This window comes from Ylistrum balloti, unplaced genomic scaffold (genome assembly GCF_031769215.1).
Source record: "Ylistrum balloti isolate Yb309-2 unplaced genomic scaffold, AGI_CSIRO_Ybal_v1 Utg371926, whole genome shotgun sequence".
In the NCBI taxonomy this organism is placed as follows: domain Eukaryota; kingdom Metazoa; phylum Mollusca; class Bivalvia; order Pectinida; family Pectinidae; genus Ylistrum; species Ylistrum balloti.
This window is the reverse complement of record NW_026782945.1, coordinates 18,717-42,202: the sequence shown is the minus strand read 5'-3', so window position 1 is coordinate 42,202 and position 23,486 is coordinate 18,717. Positions and strand designations below refer to the sequence as shown.

At 42.1% G+C, this 23,486-nt stretch overlaps 3 protein-coding genes across 3 annotated transcripts; all 3 read left to right on the top strand.

Annotated features, from left to right (window-relative positions):
* The first annotated feature begins 5,243 nt into the window (after nt 1-5,243).
* On the top strand, nt 5,244-6,722 carry LOC132563928 (mu-like prophage FluMu protein gp28). The gene has a single exon (XM_060228685.1). The coding sequence runs from the start codon at nt 5,244-5,246 to the stop codon at nt 6,720-6,722; it is 1,479 nt and encodes a 492-aa protein (XP_060084668.1).
* A 15-nt stretch (nt 6,723-6,737) lies between these two features.
* Nucleotides 6,738-8,342, top strand: LOC132563927 (mu-like prophage FluMu protein gp29). Its single transcript, XM_060228684.1, has 2 exons — nt 6,738-7,764; nt 7,945-8,342. The coding sequence occupies exons 1-2, from the start codon at nt 6,738-6,740 to the stop codon at nt 8,340-8,342; spliced, it is 1,425 nt and encodes a 474-aa protein (XP_060084667.1).
* A 9,542-nt stretch (nt 8,343-17,884) lies between these two features.
* LOC132563926 (mu-like prophage FluMu tail sheath protein) lies at nt 17,885-19,363 on the top strand. Its single transcript, XM_060228683.1, has one exon. It carries the CDS (start codon nt 17,885-17,887, stop codon nt 19,361-19,363), a length of 1,479 nt encoding a protein of 492 aa, XP_060084666.1.
* The last annotated feature ends 4,123 nt before the right edge of the window (nt 19,364-23,486 follow it).

The following is a 23,486-nucleotide window of genomic DNA, read 5'->3' as shown; positions in this document are numbered from 1 at the left end:
TAAAACTTCTGCAGCAGAGCTAACTGCTAGCGAGCGAAAAGCAGTTATTGAGCATTTGGTTAAACAGGGTGCATCTATTAGGTTGCCAGGCTATCAAGGCTCTAATCGTACTGGCCCTTACGGTAAGCCATTAAATGTTGCAGCTAAAAAGCAAGGTCAAATTAACAAGATCCATGCACTACTGGCTGACTTAAAAAAGCCATGGAGCTATATTGATCCACTTATGAAAAAGCTAACACATACGAAAGTTGACCATGTGCGGTTTTGTACAAATGAGCAACTAGGCTGGATTATTGCACAGCTTGAAAAACAGCAAAAAAGAGAGCAAACAAGATGACGCAGGCAGAAAAGTACATACAAGTTCTAGAAGGTGTCCTTGATGTTAAAGCAGAGGACACATTAAAGCATGCAGATCTAATTGATTTTGCAACTGTTTTATCAAGAGTAATGGGACGCTTAAGTGTTGATGATGCGCTACTGGTTCGGGAGCCTGAGCTTATGTGGGTACTTGAGCAGGCCGCACGTATTGGTTTGCAGGCTATTAAAGAAGAAGATGGCGAGTAATGGGAGCCTGGAATTTCGCTAGCGAGTTTGCCGATCTGATTGAGTCAAACCGCAAAACCACAACGATTCGTAAACCTCGCAAGGACAAGCGTAATCCTGAAGTTGGCGAAAAGATGAAGCTCTATACAGGCATGCGGCATAAATCTTGTCGTCTGCTCGGTGAAGCTAAGGTTTCACGACGGGCAGTCTTAATTATTAACTTCTCTGAAGATTGCAGTGTTTTAGTTATGGATGATGTTCTGTGGGGTATTCGTGTCTTAACAGATCAAGAGGTTTTTGACTTGGCTTTACTAGATGGCTTTATTGATGTCGAAAGCTTTTTTAGTTGGGCAAAAGAGTACACAAAAACTAAGGATGCGTGCCTGCTGTTTTGGTATTACTTTGAGCGACTAAACCAATGAAAACAGATTACAAAGATAGTTACCCTGAAGTCTTTGCTGAAATGGCAGCTATTGTTGCTAGCGAGGTGGAAGAGCGTACGCGCTTAAGTAAGCAAGAGTCCGACATAATCGGTAGGCGTGTTATTGAAATACTACGTCATCACGTTGGCGGTAGAAATCTCTACATCCCAAAAGCAGCACAGTACAATCTACAAAAAAGAGATCAGGAGATCTATCAAAAATATCGTAGCGGTATTTCTGATATTGAATTAATGAAAGCTTATGGCTTGACGCGACGTAATTTTTATAACATTATCAAAAGAGCAAGAAGCACACTGATTGATCAAAATCAGTTCTCCTTGTTTCGTAATACCCCACAAAACAATTAACTAAAATAGTGCAATTTTGCACTATAAACTGCACATTTTTCTTGTCATCCTAAATACTAGGATGATCTCAAAAACAGACATGTTAGCGCTTATCGCTGTCCACGCGACACGTATGTATTTACCTGTGCCGCTTGTTCAGGCAATTATAGAGGTGGAATCTGGCTTTCGGCCGTTTGCGTTTCGTTTTGAGCCTCATTATCGCTACATGTGGGACTACGCAAACAGAAAGCCATTTCGTGAGCTTAGTCGTCTTGAGCGCAAAGATATTAATCCACCAAAAGATTTTACCTCACCGCGACACACCTCCCGTGCTACAGAATGGACCGGACAAAAAACAAGTTATGGATTAATGCAGGTGATGGGTGCAGTTGCTCGTGAGCATGGTTTTACTGGCCGCTACTTAACACAGTTATGTGATATTGAGACAGGCTTGGAATATGGTTGCAAGCACCTTGCAAGGATGTGTTCGAGGCATCTATCTGACCATGACTGGGATGGTGTCATTGCTGCCTATAACGCGGGTAGCCCGCAGTACATTTTTGATCGCTTTAAAAATCAAGCTTATGTCGATAAGGTCAGCAAATTATGGAAAAGGTAACGAAACAACCTCATAAATCTAAAACCATCATTTTTAATACGCTGCTAATGCTGCCAGCGATCTTAGAAGAAATTGGTGTTCAGTTGCATGTCTTTGGGTTAGAGTCACAGATGACAGCTCGTATTATTGCGGTTATTGCAATCGTTAATGTTTTCTTACGCATGATTACTAGCCAAGGTATCACCCTGACAGGAAAATCTTAATGGGTGCTTTTGCTGCATTAGGGTTTGTGGGTCGCTTTCTAACAGAAAATCCATGGCGAACAATTGCGTTAGCTTTAGTCGTTGTGTGTGCTGGTTTTTTTATCACAACAAAAGTAATGCGTAAAAAAGTAACAAACCTAAAAGCAGAACTTGTTCAGCAAGGCCAGCAACTAGAATTGCAAAGCGGTCGTATTGAGCTTTGGCAAGCAGAAGCAGAAAAACAAAAAAAGCATGCCCTTAAGGCTATTGCTAAATTGCCCGAATTAAGAAAAAAAGCGAACAGTCGTATGACCAAGCTTAAGCAAGAGGTTGTTCCTAAAGCCTGTACTGAAGCTGTCTCCTGGATGCACAGGCAGAGCCTGATTATTTCCAAAGAATTTAATGGACTCTCGCCATGAAAATCTGGCAGGAATTAAAAAATCTTATAGGTGGGTTAAGGGAGGACTGGAAGGTTAATCGCAAAGAGCGTCTTTGGGATATATATACTGCATTACTTGAAGGTATATTCACTGGCCTTACCATTGTTGGGCTTGCTCTTCTGTTATCTTTTCTGTCTGCCTGCACGCACCAACGAAAAACAGTACCGATACCCATACCAATACCGTATCCAGAGCTACCGATCCCTGAGCGCCCGTTTTTAGCGCTACATGCTGTAACAAAAGAGACAGAGGTGCACGTTAAGGTGGCAGCGCAGGTACTGTCTTTGTTGCAGCTTATTGAATATAGCAAAGAAATAGAAAACCTTTTAGGGGGGTGTCAGCTTCGATGATAAAGCTATTTATTTGGTTTGAAGACATGCTTAACGATCTACAGCGCGAGCGTCCTTATGTGTATATTTTTTTGTTAGTAGGTGTCGTTACTGCATTTATTCTTTTTGTTTTTGGACTTTGCTTAAGAGTAGCTTATGCGGCAAAAACAGCACCTCAAGATGAAATCGTGCTGACGTGGCAATCGGTTACATTCTTTTTTGGGGTAGCGGTTGTTGTTGTGGGAGGAATTATTAAATGGCGAGACAAGCATGGAGATGAACGATTAGCTTCCCTTATTCAATCTCAGCAAGGCGCTGTTGAGGGATTAGAAAAAAAGATGACAGAGCTTGACGAAAAACAATCAGAGCGTTTGCGCTCTTTTGAAGAACGAAGCAATCAGCAGCACAGGCATTTAGAGCAATTGATCGATGTACGACTAAGCGCCATTGAAGATACTAATGTGCGAGAAGCTCAAGATATTCGTGTTATAGAAAAAGAGATTTCAAAAATTAGAGAAGACTTTGTTGATAAAAAAGAGCTTGACCGCAGTAAGAAAATTATCCATTAGGAATTGGGTAAGTTACGTCTGTCGCAAGCAAATGGATCAGGGGTATGTCAATGAATCTAGAGCAGTTGCAGCACGAAATGATCCGCTGGCGCATGTTAGAAATCTTACGAGAAGCACAGCCTTTGGGTTTAAGTGAATCGATACTATTTGAGGGTGTGCGCATCGCAGAGCCGCAAACGACAAAAAAGATGTTTAATGTCGCTCTTGATTTTTTAAGTGAATTAGAGCTGATACGTATTGAAACATCAGTTGAAGGCCGTCGTATTGATCTTAAGGCAGCAGGCTATCAAGTAGCAGAAGGTTCAAAGAAGCCACCTGCAGGTATACGTAGGCCATCATGACAGATCGCAGTAAAATCTCACAGCTTCCAGAAGAGATACAAGAAAAGTTACGTGAAGAATTTAAACGTCGTAATTTTAGTAATTATGACGATATTTCAGTTTTATTAAATCAGTGGATTGAGGAAGCAGGTATTGAGCTTAACGTTAGCCGCAGTGCTGTTGGTGCGGCTGCAAAAAAGTATAAAGATTTTCTAGAGAGTGTACGCGAATCGACAGAGTTTGCACGCTATTTAAGTGAAGCTTGTCCAGATGATGAGGGTCAAGTAAATCAAGCATTGGTACGTCTAACTCAAGATAAGATTTTAAAGCTTATTCGCGGCGCTCAGAATAAAGACTTAAAAACATCAGAGATTACTAAAATCACACGCGCGGTTGCTGACATTACAAGAGCAAGCGTTACAGATCTTAAGTTTAAACAAGAGCTTCGTGCACGCGCAGAAGCTGCTGCTGTCAAGATTGGTAAACGCCTCAAGAAGGCAGGCATTGACGAAGAAACAGCAGCGATCGTTGAGCGTGACGTATTAAACATTGCAGTGGCGGCGTGATGACAAAACATAAACTGCCAAACATGAAAACACTGCGTTCACCCATTCGGTGGCCAGGTGGCAAGGCATTACTATTTAAACAGATAGCCTCTCTGATACCAGAACACCGTACCTATGTAGAAGTATTTGGTGGCGGTGCGTCTGTCTTAATTAAAAAAGAACCTTCAAAAGTTGAAATCTATAACGACATCAATAATCATCTGGTTACCTTTTTTAGATGTTTGAAATATCATTACGAAGCCCTCATAGATGAAATAGATCTAGTACCCCATAGTCGTCAAGAATTTTTAGAGTATCTAGAGCGTCCTGGTTTAACAGATATTCAACAAGCTGCCCGTTTTTATTTATGTAACCAGATGTCTTTTGGTGGGCAAGGCAGTCATTTTGGCATCAGCAAAAAACAAGGTTGTAGCTCTAGGCAGGAAAAACAAAAAGTACTGCGTCGCGTATACGGGCGATTTGATCGTGTAACAATTGAAAACTTACCTTGGCAAGAGGTTTTAAAGAAATATGACTATGATGGCGCGTTTTTTTTCTTGATCCGCCCTATATAAAAGGTCTGCAATACGACTATGCTTTTAGCAAAGAAGAACATGTTTGTTTAAGGGATGCTGTTTTAAGATTGCAGGGTAGCTTTATTGTGAGTTACGACGATGATCCATTTATTCGGGAGCTGTATCAGGGCTGCCAGTTTATTGAAGTTGCGACACCTATGGGTATTGGTAATCGTGGCAACGGTAAGAAAAATAAATTAAAACAAGTCTTGATTCTGCGAGAGGCTTTTTAATGAACAAGCCCCTCGATCTTAAAAACCTACCTAAAGGTTATTTAGATAACTACGATCCAAAATCTCTGCTTTTGGATTATCAAAAAAGATGGTTTTCTAGCACCTCGCAAGTCGACATTATGGAAAAATCGCGTCGTACAGGTATTAGCTGGGTAGATGCTGCTAAGGCAACCTTTGTGGCCATGAAAAACAAAACTGCAGGCGGTATGAATTGTTATTACATGGCCTATAACAAAGATATGACACAGCAGTATATTCGTGATGCCGTGTTTTGGGCTGGTATCTACAATGCTGCAGTCTCTAATGTCTCAGAATATGAAGAAGTCTGGAAAGATGGCGACGAAGATAAAAGCTCTCATGTCTTTAAGGTTAACTTTGATAGCGGCCATGTTGTTGAAGCATTATCTGGACATGCGAGAAACCTGCGTAGTAAACAAGGTAGGTTCTGCTTTGATGAGGCCGCTTTCCATGATAATCCCGAAGAAGTTATTAAGGCAGCTATGGCTTTTTTAATGTGGGGTGGCTGTGTTGCTATTATCTCAACTCATAATGGTGTTGATAATCCGTTTAATGACTTAATCAACGATGTTAAAGAAGGCAGAAAACCTTACAGGCTTCACCGCGTAACACTCGATGACGCAATTGATCAAGGACTCTGTAAGCGTATCTTTCAGGTAACCGGTCGAGATTGGTCACCTAAAGCACAAGAAGCTTGGCGGCAAGAAATTATTGATTTTTATGGTTCTGGTGCAGACGAAGAGCTATTTTGTATTCCATCGCAATCAGGTGGTGCGGCATTATCGCGAGCACTTATTGAAGCACGTATGCAGTCAGCACCTGTTTTACGGTTTTCAAGGCCAGATGATTGGAAGTTATTACCAGAGCCTGTCCGTCGTCAAGAAATCCAAGAATGGCTAGCCTTGCAAGTCGAGCCAATACTAGCACGTCTCAGCCCACGTTTAGATCATTATCTAGGTGAAGACTTTGGACGTACGGGAGACTTAACAGTGCTTGCAATTGGGGAGATGCGACGTGATCTTGTATTAACTGTACCGCTGATCATTGAACTCAGAACCATACCTTTTAGACAGCAATACCAGGTTATTGAGTTTGTTTTAGAACGGCTACCTCGTTTTGTAAAAGCAGCTTTTGATGCCCGTGGTAATGGTAGCCAGATTGCAGAAGAGGCCGCAGATCAGTTTGATCATAATCGTGTTGAACAGGTGATGCTAACGCCTAAGTGGTACCAAGAAAACATGCCACCGTTTTTAGCTCGTTTTAGTGATGCGACAATTGAGCTACCACAAGATAGCGATATTTTAAAAGATTTACGACTACTTAAAACAGACAAAGGTGTTACCAGTATACCCAGTGATGCTAGGTTTCGTGGTGCTGACGGCGGACTTCGTCATGGTGATAGCGCGATTGCTTTGGCGCTTTTAAGTTATTCCACCTCTTTAGAAATAGAAGTATACGAGCATCATAGCTTGCATCAAGACAGCGCACGCGATTGGATGCGTCCAAATCACCAAGACCGCAGCCACAGGCAAGTACGCAGAGGTAAAAGCGGAATTGGTAGCCTGCGTGGTGCGTATTAAAGGAGCTTAGACAATATGGTAATGTTGTATGACTATCGCAATCAACCCATTAAAAAAGAACTGCTAAAACAAAAAATTGCACAGCCTAGTCATTTAGGGGTACGTAGTTTTTGGCAGGACGCTATAGCGTCTGGACTGACACCAGCTAGATTAACTCGTATTTTACGAGAAGCAACAAGCACCAATAATACCCGCGATTACTTAACACTAGCAGAAGAAATGGAGGAACGATATCCCCATTACCGTAGTGTTTTAAGCATGCGACGTGTTGCAGTAACGGGTATTGAACCAATTGTGCAGCCTGGCGGCGATGATGCAAAAAGCTTAGCTATTGCTGAAGATGTAGAACGATTGGCTTCTGGCCCTGAGTTTGAGCCAATGCTCGATAATTTATTAGATGCCTTTGGTAAAGGTTATGCTCTTGTTGAGCTTGTCTGGGAGTCTAGTAGATCTAAATGGTGGCCTACGTATGAAAGACGTGATCCACGCTCTTTTATGTTTCATCCTGAACGTAAAAACGAATTACGTATTCGTGATGAGGCAGATTTAGTTCAGGGTTTGGAGCTGCCAGCCTATAAGTTTATTTGTCATATTCCTAAGCTAAAATGCGGTCATCCGATTCGTGGCGGGCTAGCATTGCCTGCTGCGTGGTATTACCTCTTTCAAAACTATACCATCAAAGACTGGCTAGCGTTTGCAGAAGTCTTTGGTATCCCGATTAAGATTGGTCGTTATGGTCAAGGTGCTAGTGAAGATGATATTCAGACCTTAATTGAAGCAATTCATAGTTTAGGTAGTGATGCTGGTGCGGTTATTCATAAGTCAATGGAGATTGAGCTTTTAGAAGCTGTTGGTGGCCAAGCAGCAGCAGATGTGTTTGAGCGTTTAGCTACCTACTGCGATAAACAAATTAGTAAAACTGTACTTGGTCAGACTATGACTACTGATGATGGTAGTAGTCTAGGTCAAGCAAAAGTCCATGATGACATCAGAATAGAGATTAAGCGTAGCGACGCAAAACAGCTTGCAGCTACCTTGAATCGTGATTTAATCAGGCCATATATTGATATTAATTATGGACCACAGGAAAATTATCCAGAGATTTTGCTACCGGTTCGTGATCCTGAAGATATCAAGACGTTTAGTCAAGCAGTCGGTCCAATGATTGATCGCGGTTTTAAAGTATCGTAACGACAACTCAATGAGAAATTTGGCTTAGAAGCACCAGAGGCTGACGACGAACTACTAACCCCCGAAGTAAAAGCACCCGTAGCACAAGCCGCCCCTGCACCAACGGAGACGACATTAGCCATTAATCAACGATTAGAAAACATAGAGGCATTACTTGCAGGTGCTAACAATGCAGCCATTGATAGCGGTAATCCAGAACAACAAGCAACGCTAGACGAAGAATTAGAAGAGATGGGACTGTCTGATTGGCAAGAACAGATGGATCCTATTCTTGATCCCATAAAAGAAGTGATTGCTAATGCTCAAAACCTTGAAGAGCTAGAAACAGCACTACTTGAATTAGATCTAGATATAAATCCATTAGCTAAAGAACTAGCAAGCGCAATGCTCGCGGCGCGTAGCGTTGGTGATGTGCGCGATAGTGGCTAGTAATGCCAAGACCGTTTACACCGCCAGTCCCAAAAGATGCATTACAGTTTTTACGTAATAAACAACTTAAGCCATCTTTTAGTTATCTAGATGTCTTTGCAGAAGAGCATCATCATGCCTTTACGGTTGCTAAAACAGTAGGCTTTGATGTTTTAGAAGATATTCGAGGTGCGCTACGGGTAGCAATTAAAGAAGGTCAAACCCTAAGACAATTTCAAAAGGGCTTGCAGCCGCTATTAGAAAAGAAAGGCTGGTACGGTGTTAGGCAAGTTACAGATCCAATAACAGGACGAAAGCAACTTGCAGAATTAGGTAGTCCACGTCGTTTAAAAACCATTTATCGTGCCAATATTCGCAGTGCTAGAGCTGCTGGCCAATATGAGCGCTCGCAGCGTACAAAAGAGACAAGACCTTGGTTTGTTTACCGTTTAGGTCCTAGTGAAAATCATCGAGAGCAACATGTTAAATGGGCAGAAAGACCTCTTGTGGCTCATGTCGATGATCCAATCTGGAAGCGCCTGTTCCCACCAAATGGCCATGGTTGTAAATGCAGAGTTACGCAAGTTAGCGACAGGCAGCTTAAGGCTATGGGTTTAAAACCGAGTAAACCTCGGTTAAAAAACAGAACAGTTGTTAATCGTCGTACAGGCGAAGAGGTACGTGTTCCAGTGGGTGTAGATCCAGGCTGGCACACAAACCCTGGACTAACGCGTAAACGATTTGTTACAGATGCATTGTCGGGTCGTATCGAGGCATTGCCAGCTCAGGCCAGAAGAACTGCAATACAGGATTTACATGACAGTGGTTATGTAAATACGTTCCTAAAGCTAGCTAAGCGAAACGGCAATGGACGTATTCCAGTAGCTGTGTTAACTGAAAAGTCGCAGAAAGCGTTAGGCTTAAAAGAATCAATGATACAGCTAACAGAACATCATGCCGCCAGCAGTATTATTCAAGATGGCTTACCGCTTTTAGGTGTTATGGAAGTATTTAGCAATTCAGATTTACTGGTAAGAGTAAATAGACATGCATTCTTTTTTCGTAAGGTTGATGATGAGGTGGTTATGGTTTCGGCTAATATCGAGGAAGGTCAAGCATCGTTAAGGCTGTTTGAAAAAACGGATCCTGGTAACGTAAAGAAGCGTGTTCGCGACGGAGAAGTGTTGGATGGTTTTGCGAATAATGTTCTAGGGTAAAAATCTTGTTCTACAAAAAAAGCAACGCTGATTTTTTTCGCCTGGCGGGTGTCTGTGGCGTTAATAATGACTTGCAATTGCCGACGTAATGTTTAAGCAGGGGTATAAATATTAATGGAACAAAGACAAGAAAATTCAGTTGTAGTTAGTAGGGTTTTTAGCATTCTGGCCAGTGAGGTCGAAATTCGAGCTGGGGCGGGTATTTTTGATCTAAACGTTTTTTCCGAATACTTTTATTGTGAATTGCTAAATCTTATATATGGGTATAGTCTTAAAAATTTAAATGTAGATCAACAAAATGTTCCTGGAATAGACTTAATTGATGATGATAATAAAATCATGGTTCAAGTTTCTTCAACGAATACTAAATCTAAGCTTGAGGAGTCGCTGAGTAAAGTTCCAGAATCATACCGACAATATAGATTTATATTTATGTCAATATCTAAGGCTGTTGACTTAAAGAAGTTGCAAAACCTTAAAAATAGCAATTCTGTTCCATTTGATCTCAATAAAGATATTTTGGACATTACCTCATTACAAAAAGCAATCTTAGCTTTGACTATTGAGGGGCAAGAAAAGGTAGTTAGTTTTTTTAAAAGAGAGTGCCCTAGTGCCTTTACTTCTATAAATAGATTACCTTCAAATCTTACAAAAATTATTAAAATATTGGCACAGAACGACCTAAATATAGATTCTTCTAATTTAGAAGTGCTACCCATTCAAATTCAAGATAAAATTGATTACAATGAGCTTGACGATATTGGAGAATTAATAAAAGAGCATAGTCTACAAGTAGTACGTATTAAGGCTATCTATAATGAGTTTGATAGTGCTGGTGATAATAAAAGTCTTTCCGTAATTGAACAAATTCGGAATAATTATTTAAGCACGGACTCTAGCTTGACTTCTAGTAAACGTTTTTTAAATACTATTGATGGCATTGTTTCGTATGTTGCGTCTCGTAATGAAGTTATAGATCTTGCTGAAGAGGAAGTTCGGTTATGTGCTGCGATACTGGTAGTTGACACATTCCTTAGATGTAAAATTTTTAAAAAGCCACCAAAAGCAGATGTTGATTCCTGATAATATCCATCCAGAAAATAGTGTTTATTACAATAGCTCAATATTGTTAGAAGTTTTGCTAAAAGAAGACAATTTGGAGCTTAACGAGCTATATATAAGAGTCAACAGTATTAAAAAAATGTCTATTAATTTATTTTTATTATGTCTTGACTGGTTGTTTCTAATAGATACTGCTATCTGTGGCTCAGACCAAAAAGTAACCTTATGTTCTTAAAGTCACTGACTATAGAAACGGGCAATGGTGAGCTGATTCGTGAAATCAACTTTGTCTCTGGTCTTAATCTGATTGTAGATGAAACATTAACTGAAACAGGTACTGAAACAGGCAATAATGTTGGCAAAACAACAGTTTTAAAGCTGATACATTTTTGCCTTGGCGGTGATAAAAAAAAGCTATATACAGATCCAGAGAATTCTAAGCGGGTTTATAAACGTGTTCAAGATTTTTTGCAGGAGCCAGCACGAAATGTAACTGTTTCTCTCAAGCTAAAAGAGGATTTAAATAAAGAAAGCTCTAGAGAGATAGAAATACAAAGAAACTTTTTGCAAAGAAATCAAAAAATTCAACGTATTGATGGTGTAGATCTAACAGATAAAAAATATGAAGAAGCTTTGTCAGATATCTTACTTCCTGGCCACTACGGAAAAAAACCTACATTTAAACAAATTATTGGTCACAATATCAGATACGATGACCATAGCCTTGCTTCAACTTTGAAGTTCTTAGATGTATTTACTTCAGATGTGGAATATGAAACGCTACATATGTTTATGCTTGGCTTTCCAAATGACAAGTCCGAACTTAGGCAGAATTTTTTGCAACAGCTAAGTCTAGAAAAGAGCTTTAAATTACGGCTTGAATCAAGTGAGACACGGCAGACATATCAGGCGGCTATTGCCCTTAATAACAACAAAATTAATAAACTGTTATCTCGAAAGCAAAGCCTTAGCTTAACAAAAGATCGTGAAACGGCAATTACTAGAATTAGTGAGATTAACTATGAAGTAAATATGTTGTCTTCCCAAATTGCACAGAAAGAGTTATGGCGAGAGCTAATTTTTGAATCACAACATGATTTAAAAGAACAGCATAGCCAGGTAGACATTAATAAGCTACGTCTAATATACCAGCAAGCCCAAGGTTTTTTTCCAGAGTTGCAAAAGACATTTTCTGATCTTCAAACCTATCATAATGATATGTTAAAAAACCAATATGATTTTATTTCCAAAGAATTACCAGAGCTTGAAACTCAGATAAGTGATCTCTATCGTTCTGTAGATAAGCTTAAGAAAGAGGAAATACGTTTACGGCATTGGATGACTAAAGGTGATGCTTTTGAAGAACTAGAGAGTATTATTTCTGAATTGAACGAAAAGCATAAGATTAGAGGAGAATTAGAGCAAAAGTTAAAACAGATTATAGAGGTTGATGATGAGATTGAGCGTTTGTCTAAAGACTTAGATGGGATAGATGATTACTTTTTCTCTGATTCATTTAAAAAAGAGTTAGAGGTGAAAATCAACAAATTTAATACATGTTTTTCTGAAGTCTCGAGAAAACTTTATGGAGAAGAATATGGTTTAACTTGGGATATAGTTGAGCATAAAAAATCTAAACGAAATATTTATCGGTTTAGAGTTTTTAGTTTGAACTTTAGTTCAGGCAAAAAACAAGGTGAAGTCTCTTGTTTTGATATTGCATATATCCTTTATGCTGATGAAAATACAATCCCCTGTATGCATTTCCTGTTGACTGATAAAAAAGAATTGATGCATGATAATCAACTAATTAAAATTGGCCAATATGTTGATCAGGTTGGTATTCAATTTATTACGTCAATTCTTCAAGATAAGTTACCTGATACATTAAACAATCAACAAAATATTGTTCTTCGCTTATCTCAAAATGATAAACTTTTTAGGATAGAAAATTAGCTAACGACTTATTTTTAGTGATTAGCGCCCAAATCTGCCCTTAAACGCCATATCTTTTTAAACCTAGGCAACGATAGTTTTAAAAATCTTGCAATGGATGCAGGGGATTTGCAACGTACATGCAACAACATTTAAAACCGCCCCTCATTCAATTCTCTCTTTTTTAGCAAAAATGCACCTAAATTGACGAAATACCATACGACTGGCATGGTGACTTAGGTCTATTTTTCTACCGTCACACCTAGCTACTAAAATAGTGCAACCTTGCACTATAAATCGTCCATATCCCGTGGGACGATGGTGGTATGACAAAACCACAGCCAGAAACAGCACTAGAATACGATACCGTATCACTATCGCTTAATTTTGAAGTAACAGCATCAGAAAATGAGCGCTGGCATACTCTTGTGCCCGCAGGTAATTTTAGTGGCCAAGACGGGAGACGGTTTAGTAACCCAACACCGCAAGCTGTTAAGCAGGCGTTTGAACAAGCAATCCCTCTAGACGTTAACCACGCAACTGTACTTAAGGGTAATAAAGGTGAAGATAATCTCCAGCTCGTGGCTGGATTGAAGAAGTGCGTGTTACATCTGAGGGTGCTGTCGAAGGACGACTAGCACTTAATGAAGCTGGTAAGCGTTCTGTCCAAGAACGTGAATACCGTTTTTTAAGTCCTGTGTTTCGTCGTGACCGTCTTGGACGTGTACGATCCTTGCATTCTGTTGCTCTAACAAATGCTCCAAACTTACCAAATATGGCGCTCAATAGCGCAATCTTAAACCAATTAAACAATGAGGAGTCTTGCATGGATCCTGAAATTTTAGCAGCGTTATCACTAAATGCTGACGCAACACCTGCTGATGCTGTTGCTGCAATCAGTGAACTCAAAAACAGTCGTACTCAAGAAACAACACTTGACTTAAATCATGTACCTGTTTCACACCTTAAAGACGAACAGAAAAAAAGTGCAGCCTTAACGCTAGAACTTAATGAAGTTAAGGAAGAGCTTCAGCGGGAAAAGCTAGGTCAGCAAACAGCTGAGCTAACAAAAATACTCGATGATGCTGTCGAGCAGAAGAAGATTACACCTGCAACACGTAAGCAGTACGAAGACATGGCAATGAATCGTGATGAATCTGGAACTGTTTTAGATCTTAATCACGCTGTTATTAAACAGTTGCCAGCGCTTTTTGATGCAACACCCGAAATCGCACCAGAGGCAAAGGTTCCAGATCCTGAAGCAGGAAGCCTATCTCTAAACAGTGCACAGAACGAAATGCGTCAAATGTTTGATTTAACACCAGAAGAATACCAAAAGAGCGTTGAAGATATTAACAAACGAAACGCTTAAAACAAGATTAATTAGCTAAAAGGATACGTATATGCCAGCCACAACTTTAGACAGAGGAACACAGCAGCGAGCGCTAGGAGCGCGCTATAGCGTGCCGCTATCAAATATTAAAGTACCCGCAGGCACTATTGCCATGCTTGATGCAAATGGTCATGCGGTTATGGGTAGCGAAACAGCAGCCCTAAAGCCACTTGGCATGTCTAATCAAGCCTACGATAACCAAGACGGTACCGCAGGTAGTGTTGATACAGATATTGTTAGCGGTGAATTTCTGTTTGAAAACAGTACAGGCGCAGATGAAATTGTAGCCGCTGATATCGGTAGCTTCTGCTATGTCGTTGACAATCAGAGCGTAGCTAAAACCCATAACAGTAACGCGCGACCTGTTGCTGGTGTGGTTACCGGTGTTGATGGTAACCGCGTTTGGGTAAAAATTTACCCTGGCGTGCAGCTGTAAACAATAAATGAAGTGACGAAGAAAACGACGATTAATGATCCACGTAGGAGAGAAAAAACATGAGTAAGCTTTTTTTATGTATATGGACGTTTGCGATTGTCCTGGTAGGCGATTTTGCAATTGCTGCCAGCGCAACCCTAACACCTCAGCTGTTAACTGATTTTGGCATTGAACATCTACTTGGCTTTTTAGCAGCAGGTATTGTTGTGAATGCTGAAACACTACAAGAAGTATACCGAAACCTTAACGGTAGTTACCTTAAGGGATTGCAAGCTGTAAAAGCACAATGGGAGCGTGTTGCTGAACGTGTGCCAAGCACCGCCGCCGCTGAGGATTACAGCTGGCTTGGAGCTATACCTGGACTTCGTGAATGGGTGGGTGAACGTGTCATTAAAACTCTATTGCAACATGCCTACTCAATTGTTAACAAAGATTTTGAAAACACTATTCCAATTGATCGCAATAAATTTGAAGATAACCAGCTTGGTCAGTTTGCGCTCGTTGCTAGAGCAATGGGTCAGGCGGCAGCCAGACATCCTGGTCGACTTGTTTTTAGCGCATTAAAAAATGGCCACTTGCAACCTTGTTTTGATGGACAAAATTTCTTTGACACAGATCATCCGGTACTTGATGCAAATGGTCGTTCTCAAAGTGTCTCTAATATTGATTCAGGCGGCAACGGTCCATACTGGTATCTCATTGATACAAGTCAATTTGTAAAACCGCTTATTTTCCAAGTCCGCAAAGACTACAATTTTGTAGCCCTCTTTAACGAAACGGATCCTAACGTTTTTATGCACCGTCAATATCTTTATGGTGTTGATGCTCGCGTTAATGTTGGGTATTCGTTTTGGCAGCTTGCTTACGCTAGCAATCAACCGCTAACAGCAGAAAACTACGAGGCCGCACGTCAAGCAATGATGTCTGTTACTGCAGACGGAGGTGATCCATTAGGAATTGTACCAACACTGCTTGTTGTACCAACAGCACTTGAGGGTGCAGCGAAAGAAGTCGTAGAAGTTGATCGTTTAGCAAATGGTGCAACCAATAAATACGCAGGAACAACAGAACTTCTTGTTGAGCCTTACTTAAATTAAGACCACATTCCTAAAGAGCTAGCCTTACCCTTGAGGGTAAGGCTGTTTTAGATCTTAAAAAAAGACATAAGGAAAAATAGATGACAGAGCAAGGTAAAACATCAAAAGAAAAAGAACCAGATACAAAAGAGCCTACAGGAACAAAACCTGCGGGGCAGGATCAGGCAACCGCAGATACGCAAAGTAAATCTAAAACACCGAAAACAAAAAAAGTAAACGCTAGCACGCAGGGTAAATCTAGGCGGTCTCGAGCACCAAAAAAGACAGCTACACCAAAAGAGCCAAAAGCAACAGAGCTAGACACAAAGAAGCCCGAACAACAGGGAGACAAACCAGATCCCGATACTGACGCGCCAAAAGCAAGCAGTACTAAACCTCAAGTAGTTCGTGTTTTTTGTGAGACACCACAACGACGTCGTGCTGGTCTCCAGTTTCAACATGGCTGGAATGAGCTAGGAGCCATCAAGTTAAGTAGAAAACAACGCGATCTATTAAGTGCTGATACGTCACTACGTGTACTTATTGGCGGCGTTGAATTGGCAAAAGACAGTAAGGGCTAGGTAGTTCTATGGCCTATGCCACCATTCAAGATATTGTTGATCAAGCTGGACAGGATCTATTAGATATTGTTCAGTCTGGCTATGGCGACGATGTGCAAGATCCAGATGTTTATCTTGAGCGTGCTAGTAGTCGTATTGATAGTCATCTTGCTGCACGTTACGACATTAAAGAGGTACAGGCTCTTAATCCTGTGCCAGAGATCTTAAAACAAATGTGTATCGATATGGCGATCTATTACATGGCAACAGGTCCAGATCAACGTACAGAGGACATGGTCGCAACCTATAGAGACCACATTGAACATTTAAAAAATATCGCCAAAGGGCAAGCAGCTCTAGCAGAGCTTCATGACGAACCAGCGCCTACCGTTGGTGGCGCGGTCACTGTTGGTGCCCAAGAGCGCGTTATGGGCCGTCAAAGGTTACAGGGTTTTTAATGTGTTTACGTATCTTGCAACAACCATTATCTGTCTTTGCAATCTGCTTGCAAGTAGTTTTACGGGTGCCTGTTTTATGACTGGGGCAGCTGTTATTTTTGATGATCGCGAGCTACGGTCTTTAATCCGTGACGTCGAACAGCTTAAGATCGATGACGCAAACGTTAAATGGCAAATTGCAGGCCTACTTGAAACAGCAGCTCGTGAGCGCATTGCCAGTGGTGGACCTGCACCTGACGGTAGTTTATGGCCAGAATGGCAAGATCCAGATTATGGCCCAAAACATCCAGAGCATACACTGCTACGCCTAGGCGGTGATCTTGAAGATGATATTCAAGGCTTTATTGCCACAGATGGTGCGGGCGCAGGCTCAACACTTATTTACGCAGCTACCCATCAATTTGGTGATCCAGATCGCGGTATTTTGCAGCGTGAGTATTTGGGGGTTAGTAGCAAAGAATTAGATACGATTTCGCTAGTCTTACAAGACTGGTACACCTTAAGATTGCAGCAGGCCCTCACATGAGTGAGGCGCTCACATGAATGAGGTACGCACATGAGCCAGGTTAGCTTAAGAGAAATTCGTGACGCTGCCATTGCTGGCATTAAGACTGAGCTTACGACACTAAAAACAGTTGACAAGTGGGGTGGACGATTTGACTTGCGTCAAGCTTTAAGTCGCTCCTTTAAAGCGCCAGCACTATTTGTGTCTTGTCTTTCTAGTACGGATATTATTCAAACAACCGCTGGCACAACACAACAGCGCGGTGATTTTGCTGCCTTTTTAATTACGGTACATGGTGCTGGTGTTGATGCGGATGATTTAGCCCTTGACCTTGTTCAGCAATTAGCTATCTATTTATCTGGAAAAAATTTAGCTGGCCAAGATTTTGGTCTTGATATTAATGACGCTCAAGACATTAATCAGCGAAATCTTTTTAACGGAAAAGTAGGCACAAAGCGCGTAGCGCTTTGGTCAACACTCTGGAGCCATGAGTTTACCGGTAAGTTCCCAGATTGCAGCACCCTTGGTGATTTTGAATCATTGCAAACAGATTGGTATCCAGGCGGCGAAGGTGTCAGTGACGAAACACCGCTGCCCTACGATAGTGCTGCTGCACCAGCTGATCAGTTGGAGCCAGCACTAGGTACTGCGCCAGCAGCACAGGACAGTATTAATTTACAGGAGGAATCATAACATGCCACAGAAATTACTCAGAGGTACTTATGTACCAAGAGCAGGCATTACCGTAAAACTACCTGATCACCCAAGCGGGGTACCTGAGAAAGGTGCACGTATTAGGCGAACAACAATGGCACAACGTGCCATTCAGGTAGGCGACCTGCTGCTGCTAGCGCAGGCTGCATCGTCAACACAGACGGAGTCTAAAAAACAACCTACGAAATCAAAGAAAGGTAAAACCTCATGACGACAATCACCTTTGATACCTTGTCGGCTAACATCTTAAGGCCTGGCGTCCTGCAAGAGATTGCAGAAAGCGCAACACAGATAGAGACAGGCAACCGTCCAAATCGCGTGCTGCTTGTTGGGTACCGGTCTAGTAATGGTAGTGTTGCGGCTTTAACACCTAGGAAACCAACACGTATTAGCCAAGCCCAAGACTATTTTGGCGCAACTTCCATGCTCGCTAAAAAGTTTGCGGCGTTTTGGGAGATTCACCAACGATTTAAGGTTACCTGTATTGCAGTAGATGAGCCTAGCTCTGGTACTAAAGCAACAAAAACACTGACATTTACAGGTACCGCAACAGAGGCAGGTATCATTCATCTATATATAGATGGCATCTACGTGCCTGTTTCCGTTGCCAGCGGCGACGCGGCAGCGGATGTTGCTACAGCTGTACAGACTGCACTAGCGGCACGCACAGATCTGCAAATGACAAGTAGTGTTTCTAGTGGTGTTGTGACCTTAAGCGCTAATCATAAAGGTGTTCATGGTAATCACCATGACGTGCGTGTTAACTACCGTCAAGACGAAGATAATCAAACATTACCTGCTGGTATTAGCCTGGCCATTGCTGACGGCACCGCTGGTAGTGGCGTTATTGACATTACAACGATTACGGCTGTTATGGGTGACAGTCCCTATGAATTAATTGTGCAGCCTTTTTCCGATTCGCAAGCGTTATCTGATTGGGAAGAAGAATTGCAGCGACGTTGGGGTGATGACGAAAACCTAAATAGCGTCATGATGGTTCCTGTCTTTGGTACCCACTCAGCAAACACAACATTAGCTGAAGGTTTAAATACACAATTTATTTGTCCACTTAGTCTGCCAAGCAATATTCCTGCAACACCATGGGAGGTTGCAGCTCGTGTTGGTGCAATAGAGACAAATGTTAACGATATTGAAGTTGGTAGACCTTGCCAGCGACAAGTTGTTCCAAATACCTTGGTACCAAATGAAGAGCATCGATTTACAGGAGCGGAACGAGAAGCACAACTTCAAGCAGGCTTAAGTACATTTTACGTTGATGATTTTGGTAAGCTTCGCATTGAGCGCTTAAGAGCAACCTATAAACGAAACAGCGCAGGTGAAGATGATTACCGGTTCCGTGACTTTGTTGTTATGCGTATGTTGCAAGCTATGCGCTACGACTGGCAACGACGCATTCATTTAAAATTTGCTGACTGGAAATTTGCAAGCGATAACAACGCAGGCGGCCCTGGTAAACGTGTTGTTACACCTAATGTCTTAAAAGCAGAAGCACTATTTCAGTTTGATGATTGGTTTGATGAAGTCTTAGTGCAAGATCGTGATCAATATAAAAAAGATCTACGTGCCATTGCTTTAAGCGATACGCAGGCAGCAATGATTTTGCCACCACACCTTATTGGTCAATTTCGTCAAGTATTAACCCGTGTTCAACCCATTGTTAAGTAGAGGCGCTATATATTATGGTTGGTAAAAACGCAAACATATTAATTATAAAAGTTGAAGGTGTCCCTGAAGAGATGGTGACCGATAGCGTTACCTTTAATCCTGGTGGCATTGTTTCAGAAGATGTAAGCACCGATGGCAAAGCTGGCCGAAATCACACTGATCGGGAAGTGCCTGCAACGCTTAAAGGCAATATGGTGCTTGATGCTGGTTTTAGCCTTGCAGAATTCCGGGCAATAGCAGGTAAAAATATCACAATCGAAGCTCTAGCAACTGGACAGGTGTACAAAATGAGAAAAGTCAAACACGCAACAACGCCCGATATGAGCGGTGGTGTCGTGCCTGTTGATATCTATAGTGCACCAGCGGAGGATTTGTAAAATGCCAGATTTGCGCTTAGTTAAGCTAGAGACAGGTATTACGGTTGGTAATACGACATATAAAAAAGTTTGGATCAAAAAGCAGTTTACAGCTCAGGACGTTATGAATGCCACCCTTAACTCGGAGCGTCTGTTTTTAGTGCCAGGTACCGAAAAGAATCCGCAGTACGTAGCTAAGGTTAGTAATGTGCTGCTTGGTAAAGAGCTGGTAGAAATTATGGTTCAAGGTGTTGGCGAGAGAGATGACTTGACAGCAGTTACTCAGGCGGCACTAGCGAAGATGCCAGGGCATGAATTTGAGTATCTTGTTGAAATTGCTTATACGCTAGGACCAACAACACTGGAGAATTTAGCTAAGCTGGGGGAGCAACAGCCCGCTGGGTCAGTTACGTCATAGCGGGCGTGCAGCTGTTAGCTATTCATACTGGTTGGACGCGCGCAGAAACGGTTGATTTAGAACTACCGCTATTTTTTGTGCATGTCAATGCACTACGCGCTCAGTTTGCCTTGCGGGGTGTTACTTAAATGCCTAGCAGAACCGCAGAAGTCTTTGTTCGGATTAATGACAATGCAGCCACTGCTGGCAAACGTATTGGTCAAAATCTAAGTAATGCAGCAAATCAAGGTGCTCGTGTTTTTAGTCGCCTTGATCGTTTAGCTGGTCGTGTTAATGCAGGGTTGGATAGATTTGCTAATCGTTACACTGCAATTATAGGTGGTGCTGCAGCTGCAAAGGCCGTTCGCGATATTGCCGATCTTGACACACGCATGCGACTACTTGCCAATCAGGCAGGTATTACCGATGGCCAAATGCAGAAACTAAAAGATACGCTTTTCAATACTGCTCTAGATCCACAGTTTAAGTTACAAGTAAATGAACTACTCTTTGCTGTTGAGGAGATTGTTACAAAAGGTGCTGGCCTTCAAGTTGCAGAGGAAAATTTACACAATATCGCACTTGTTATGCGGGCAACGGGCTCAGCGGGTCGTGATGTTGGTAGTACAATTGCAGATCTGATTCAGAAGTTTGACCTTCGAGGACCGCAAGAGGTCTTAGAAGTTTTATCGATATTGGCGCAACAAGGTAAAGACGGTGCTTTTGAGTTACGCGATATTGCAGCATTGTCTGAGCGCATCTTTGCCAGTGCCGCAGGCACAGGGCGACGTGGTGTTGAGGCAGCAAGAGAAGTTGGTGCGCTCATACAAATTATTAGACAATCAACTGGCTCATCAGAGCAAGCCACAACAGCTTTTGAGCGACTATTTGATGCTATTACAATCGATAAGGTTAAGGAGCTTACCGGTGTTGGTATTGAGATCTTTGATCCACAAAAGATTAAAGAAGGCGTTCGGGTCGCAAGGCCGCTTACAGAAATTGTCAAAGATATTATTAAGGCAACCAAGGGCGACACGACACTGCTTGGCCAAGTTTTTGATATTCAGGCATTACGCGGTCTGCGTGCTTTCGCTATTGAGTTTCAAAATACAGGCACCTTAAAAAGTGTCGAAGAGTTTTATGGTGTTGCTGGTGATTCAAGTATTTTACTTAACGATGCACGAAGAAATGCAGAAGGTTTAAGCGCATCTCTAACGCAATTAGGTAATGTCTTTCAACGTTTTGCAGATAAAAACTTAGCAGGACCACTTACACGTTTAGCTGATGCTATCAGTGCTATTGATCCAGAGAGACTGGCAGGTGGGCTTGGTGTCTTTTTAGGTACTGCCACTACATTAGGAATCGGTGCAAAATTTAGTAAAGCCCATGGTGATTTTTTAGGAGGTGCGACAGGCCTGCCAGGAGCGCCTGGCGGTTACAGCGTTGAAAATCCTTTACCTGTGATGGTAGTAAATGGCGCACCTGGAGGCGGTGGTGCTGTAAATGGTGGTGTTTTTACTGGTACAGGTAAGCGCGGTCTTGACGCAGCAACAACACAAGCTTTAACCTTTGCTAGATCTGCTGCCACAATGGCAGCTGCTAGCGCTGTCTTTTCTGGTGCGGTCGATACGTATAAGATTGCAACCAGTAAGGAAGGTCATCTTATTGATAAGGCAGGCGATATTTCTAAAGTTGCTGCTAAGACGGCTGGCGCAGGATTAGGTGTCTTTGGTGGCGCAGCCCTTGGTGCGGCGCTTGGCTCGATTGTGCCTGGTGCTGGCACTGCTGTTGGTGGTATTCTTGGCGGTGCCCTTAGTCTTGCTGGGGCTTTTGGTGGCGGCTTTGTCGCAAAAGAATTTGTTGGTGAAGTTATTGATGTACTTCGTGAAGGTGCAGACAGTGCCTTGTTTGGCGGTAAAGGTAGAGAGCCTTTAGTTGTTGATGTTAATGTTGGTGCAGCAGATGGCCTAACCGCGAATGCCTCTGTTCGACCAACCTCAGCTACGCAAGCTAATATTACTGTCCAGCATGGAGTTCTCGAATGACCTGGCGAGACGAATACCGTCCAGGTAGTTTTCGAGGAATTGAGTTTGCCTATCATGGCGGCTCTATTCAGATTGGTGCTAGAGGGCAAATCATAGAATTGCCCGCATCGCAAGATCAAGTACCATTGCCTGTTGCGCAGGGATTTGGAAAACGGGCTTGGCGTCTGCGGGTGCGCTGTTCGGTTTTTGAGCCTAGCTATATTGCAAAACGTAGTCAGCTAATCAAAGCTCTAGAAAAAGATACACCAGGCAGATTAGTTCATCCAACATTAGGACTACTTACCGCTGTCGTCTACGATCCTGCAACCGTTAGCGAAGACGTTGACACACAAGGTGGCCGCTCAACCTTTACAATTCCTTTTACGATTATTGCAGAGCGTATCGCGTTTCCTGATATTACACCTGATACACAAGGTGTATCTGATTTGCGAGCTGATCAGTTGATTCAAGCTGCTCTTTCTGATTTTGCAGATAAGTTTCGTGCTGAAACGGGCTTTGCTGCAAATCACGCCACAACAGTTATTGGTGCAACAACAGGTATTTTGCAAGGCATTGCTGCACCACTAGCAGCAACATCTAATCTTACAGCTAGCTTTGAAAGCAATATTAAAACACTAAATTCTGGCATTGCGAATCTACTGACACAGCCTGCTAATTTAGCTGATAGTATAAGATCCCTTATCGTGACACTGGCTGTCATGACACCAGATACATTAAGTCGCGCAGCCCTTAGTAATTTGTACGCTATTGAGTCTCTGCTCACATTACCCAACGTTATTGGTAATACGCCACGCAGAAGACAAGCCCGCGTTAATCAAGAAGCACTTGTTCAATTAATGAAACGCATTAGCGTTGCAGAACAAGTTCGTGCTGTCAGCAAACAAGACTACGATGTTTTTGATGAGGCTGTCTCTGATCGTGATCTTGTTACGACTCAAATACGTAACCTGATCCTTGAAACAGAGTCCGATTTAACGGGTAAGCAAATACCTATTTCAAATACAACTCTGTTTGCATTACAAGATCTACAAGCTGCCCTGATTGAAGATCTTAATGCACGGGCATTAAAACTACCGCAACTTGTTAATTACGCACCAAGTTCACCACTGCCAGCTCTTGTGTTAGCACATAGCTTATACGCTGATGCAACGAGAGCTGATGAGATTGTACAGCGTAACCAGATTGAAAATCCAAACATTATAAGCGCTGGCCAAGATCTTAAGGTGGTTGCTTATGCTTGACTTAAAGCTTGTCGCAAATGGTGAAGTTTTTAATGCTTGGCAGACCGTTCATGTTACGCATACGATTGAAGCAATCTCAGGCGC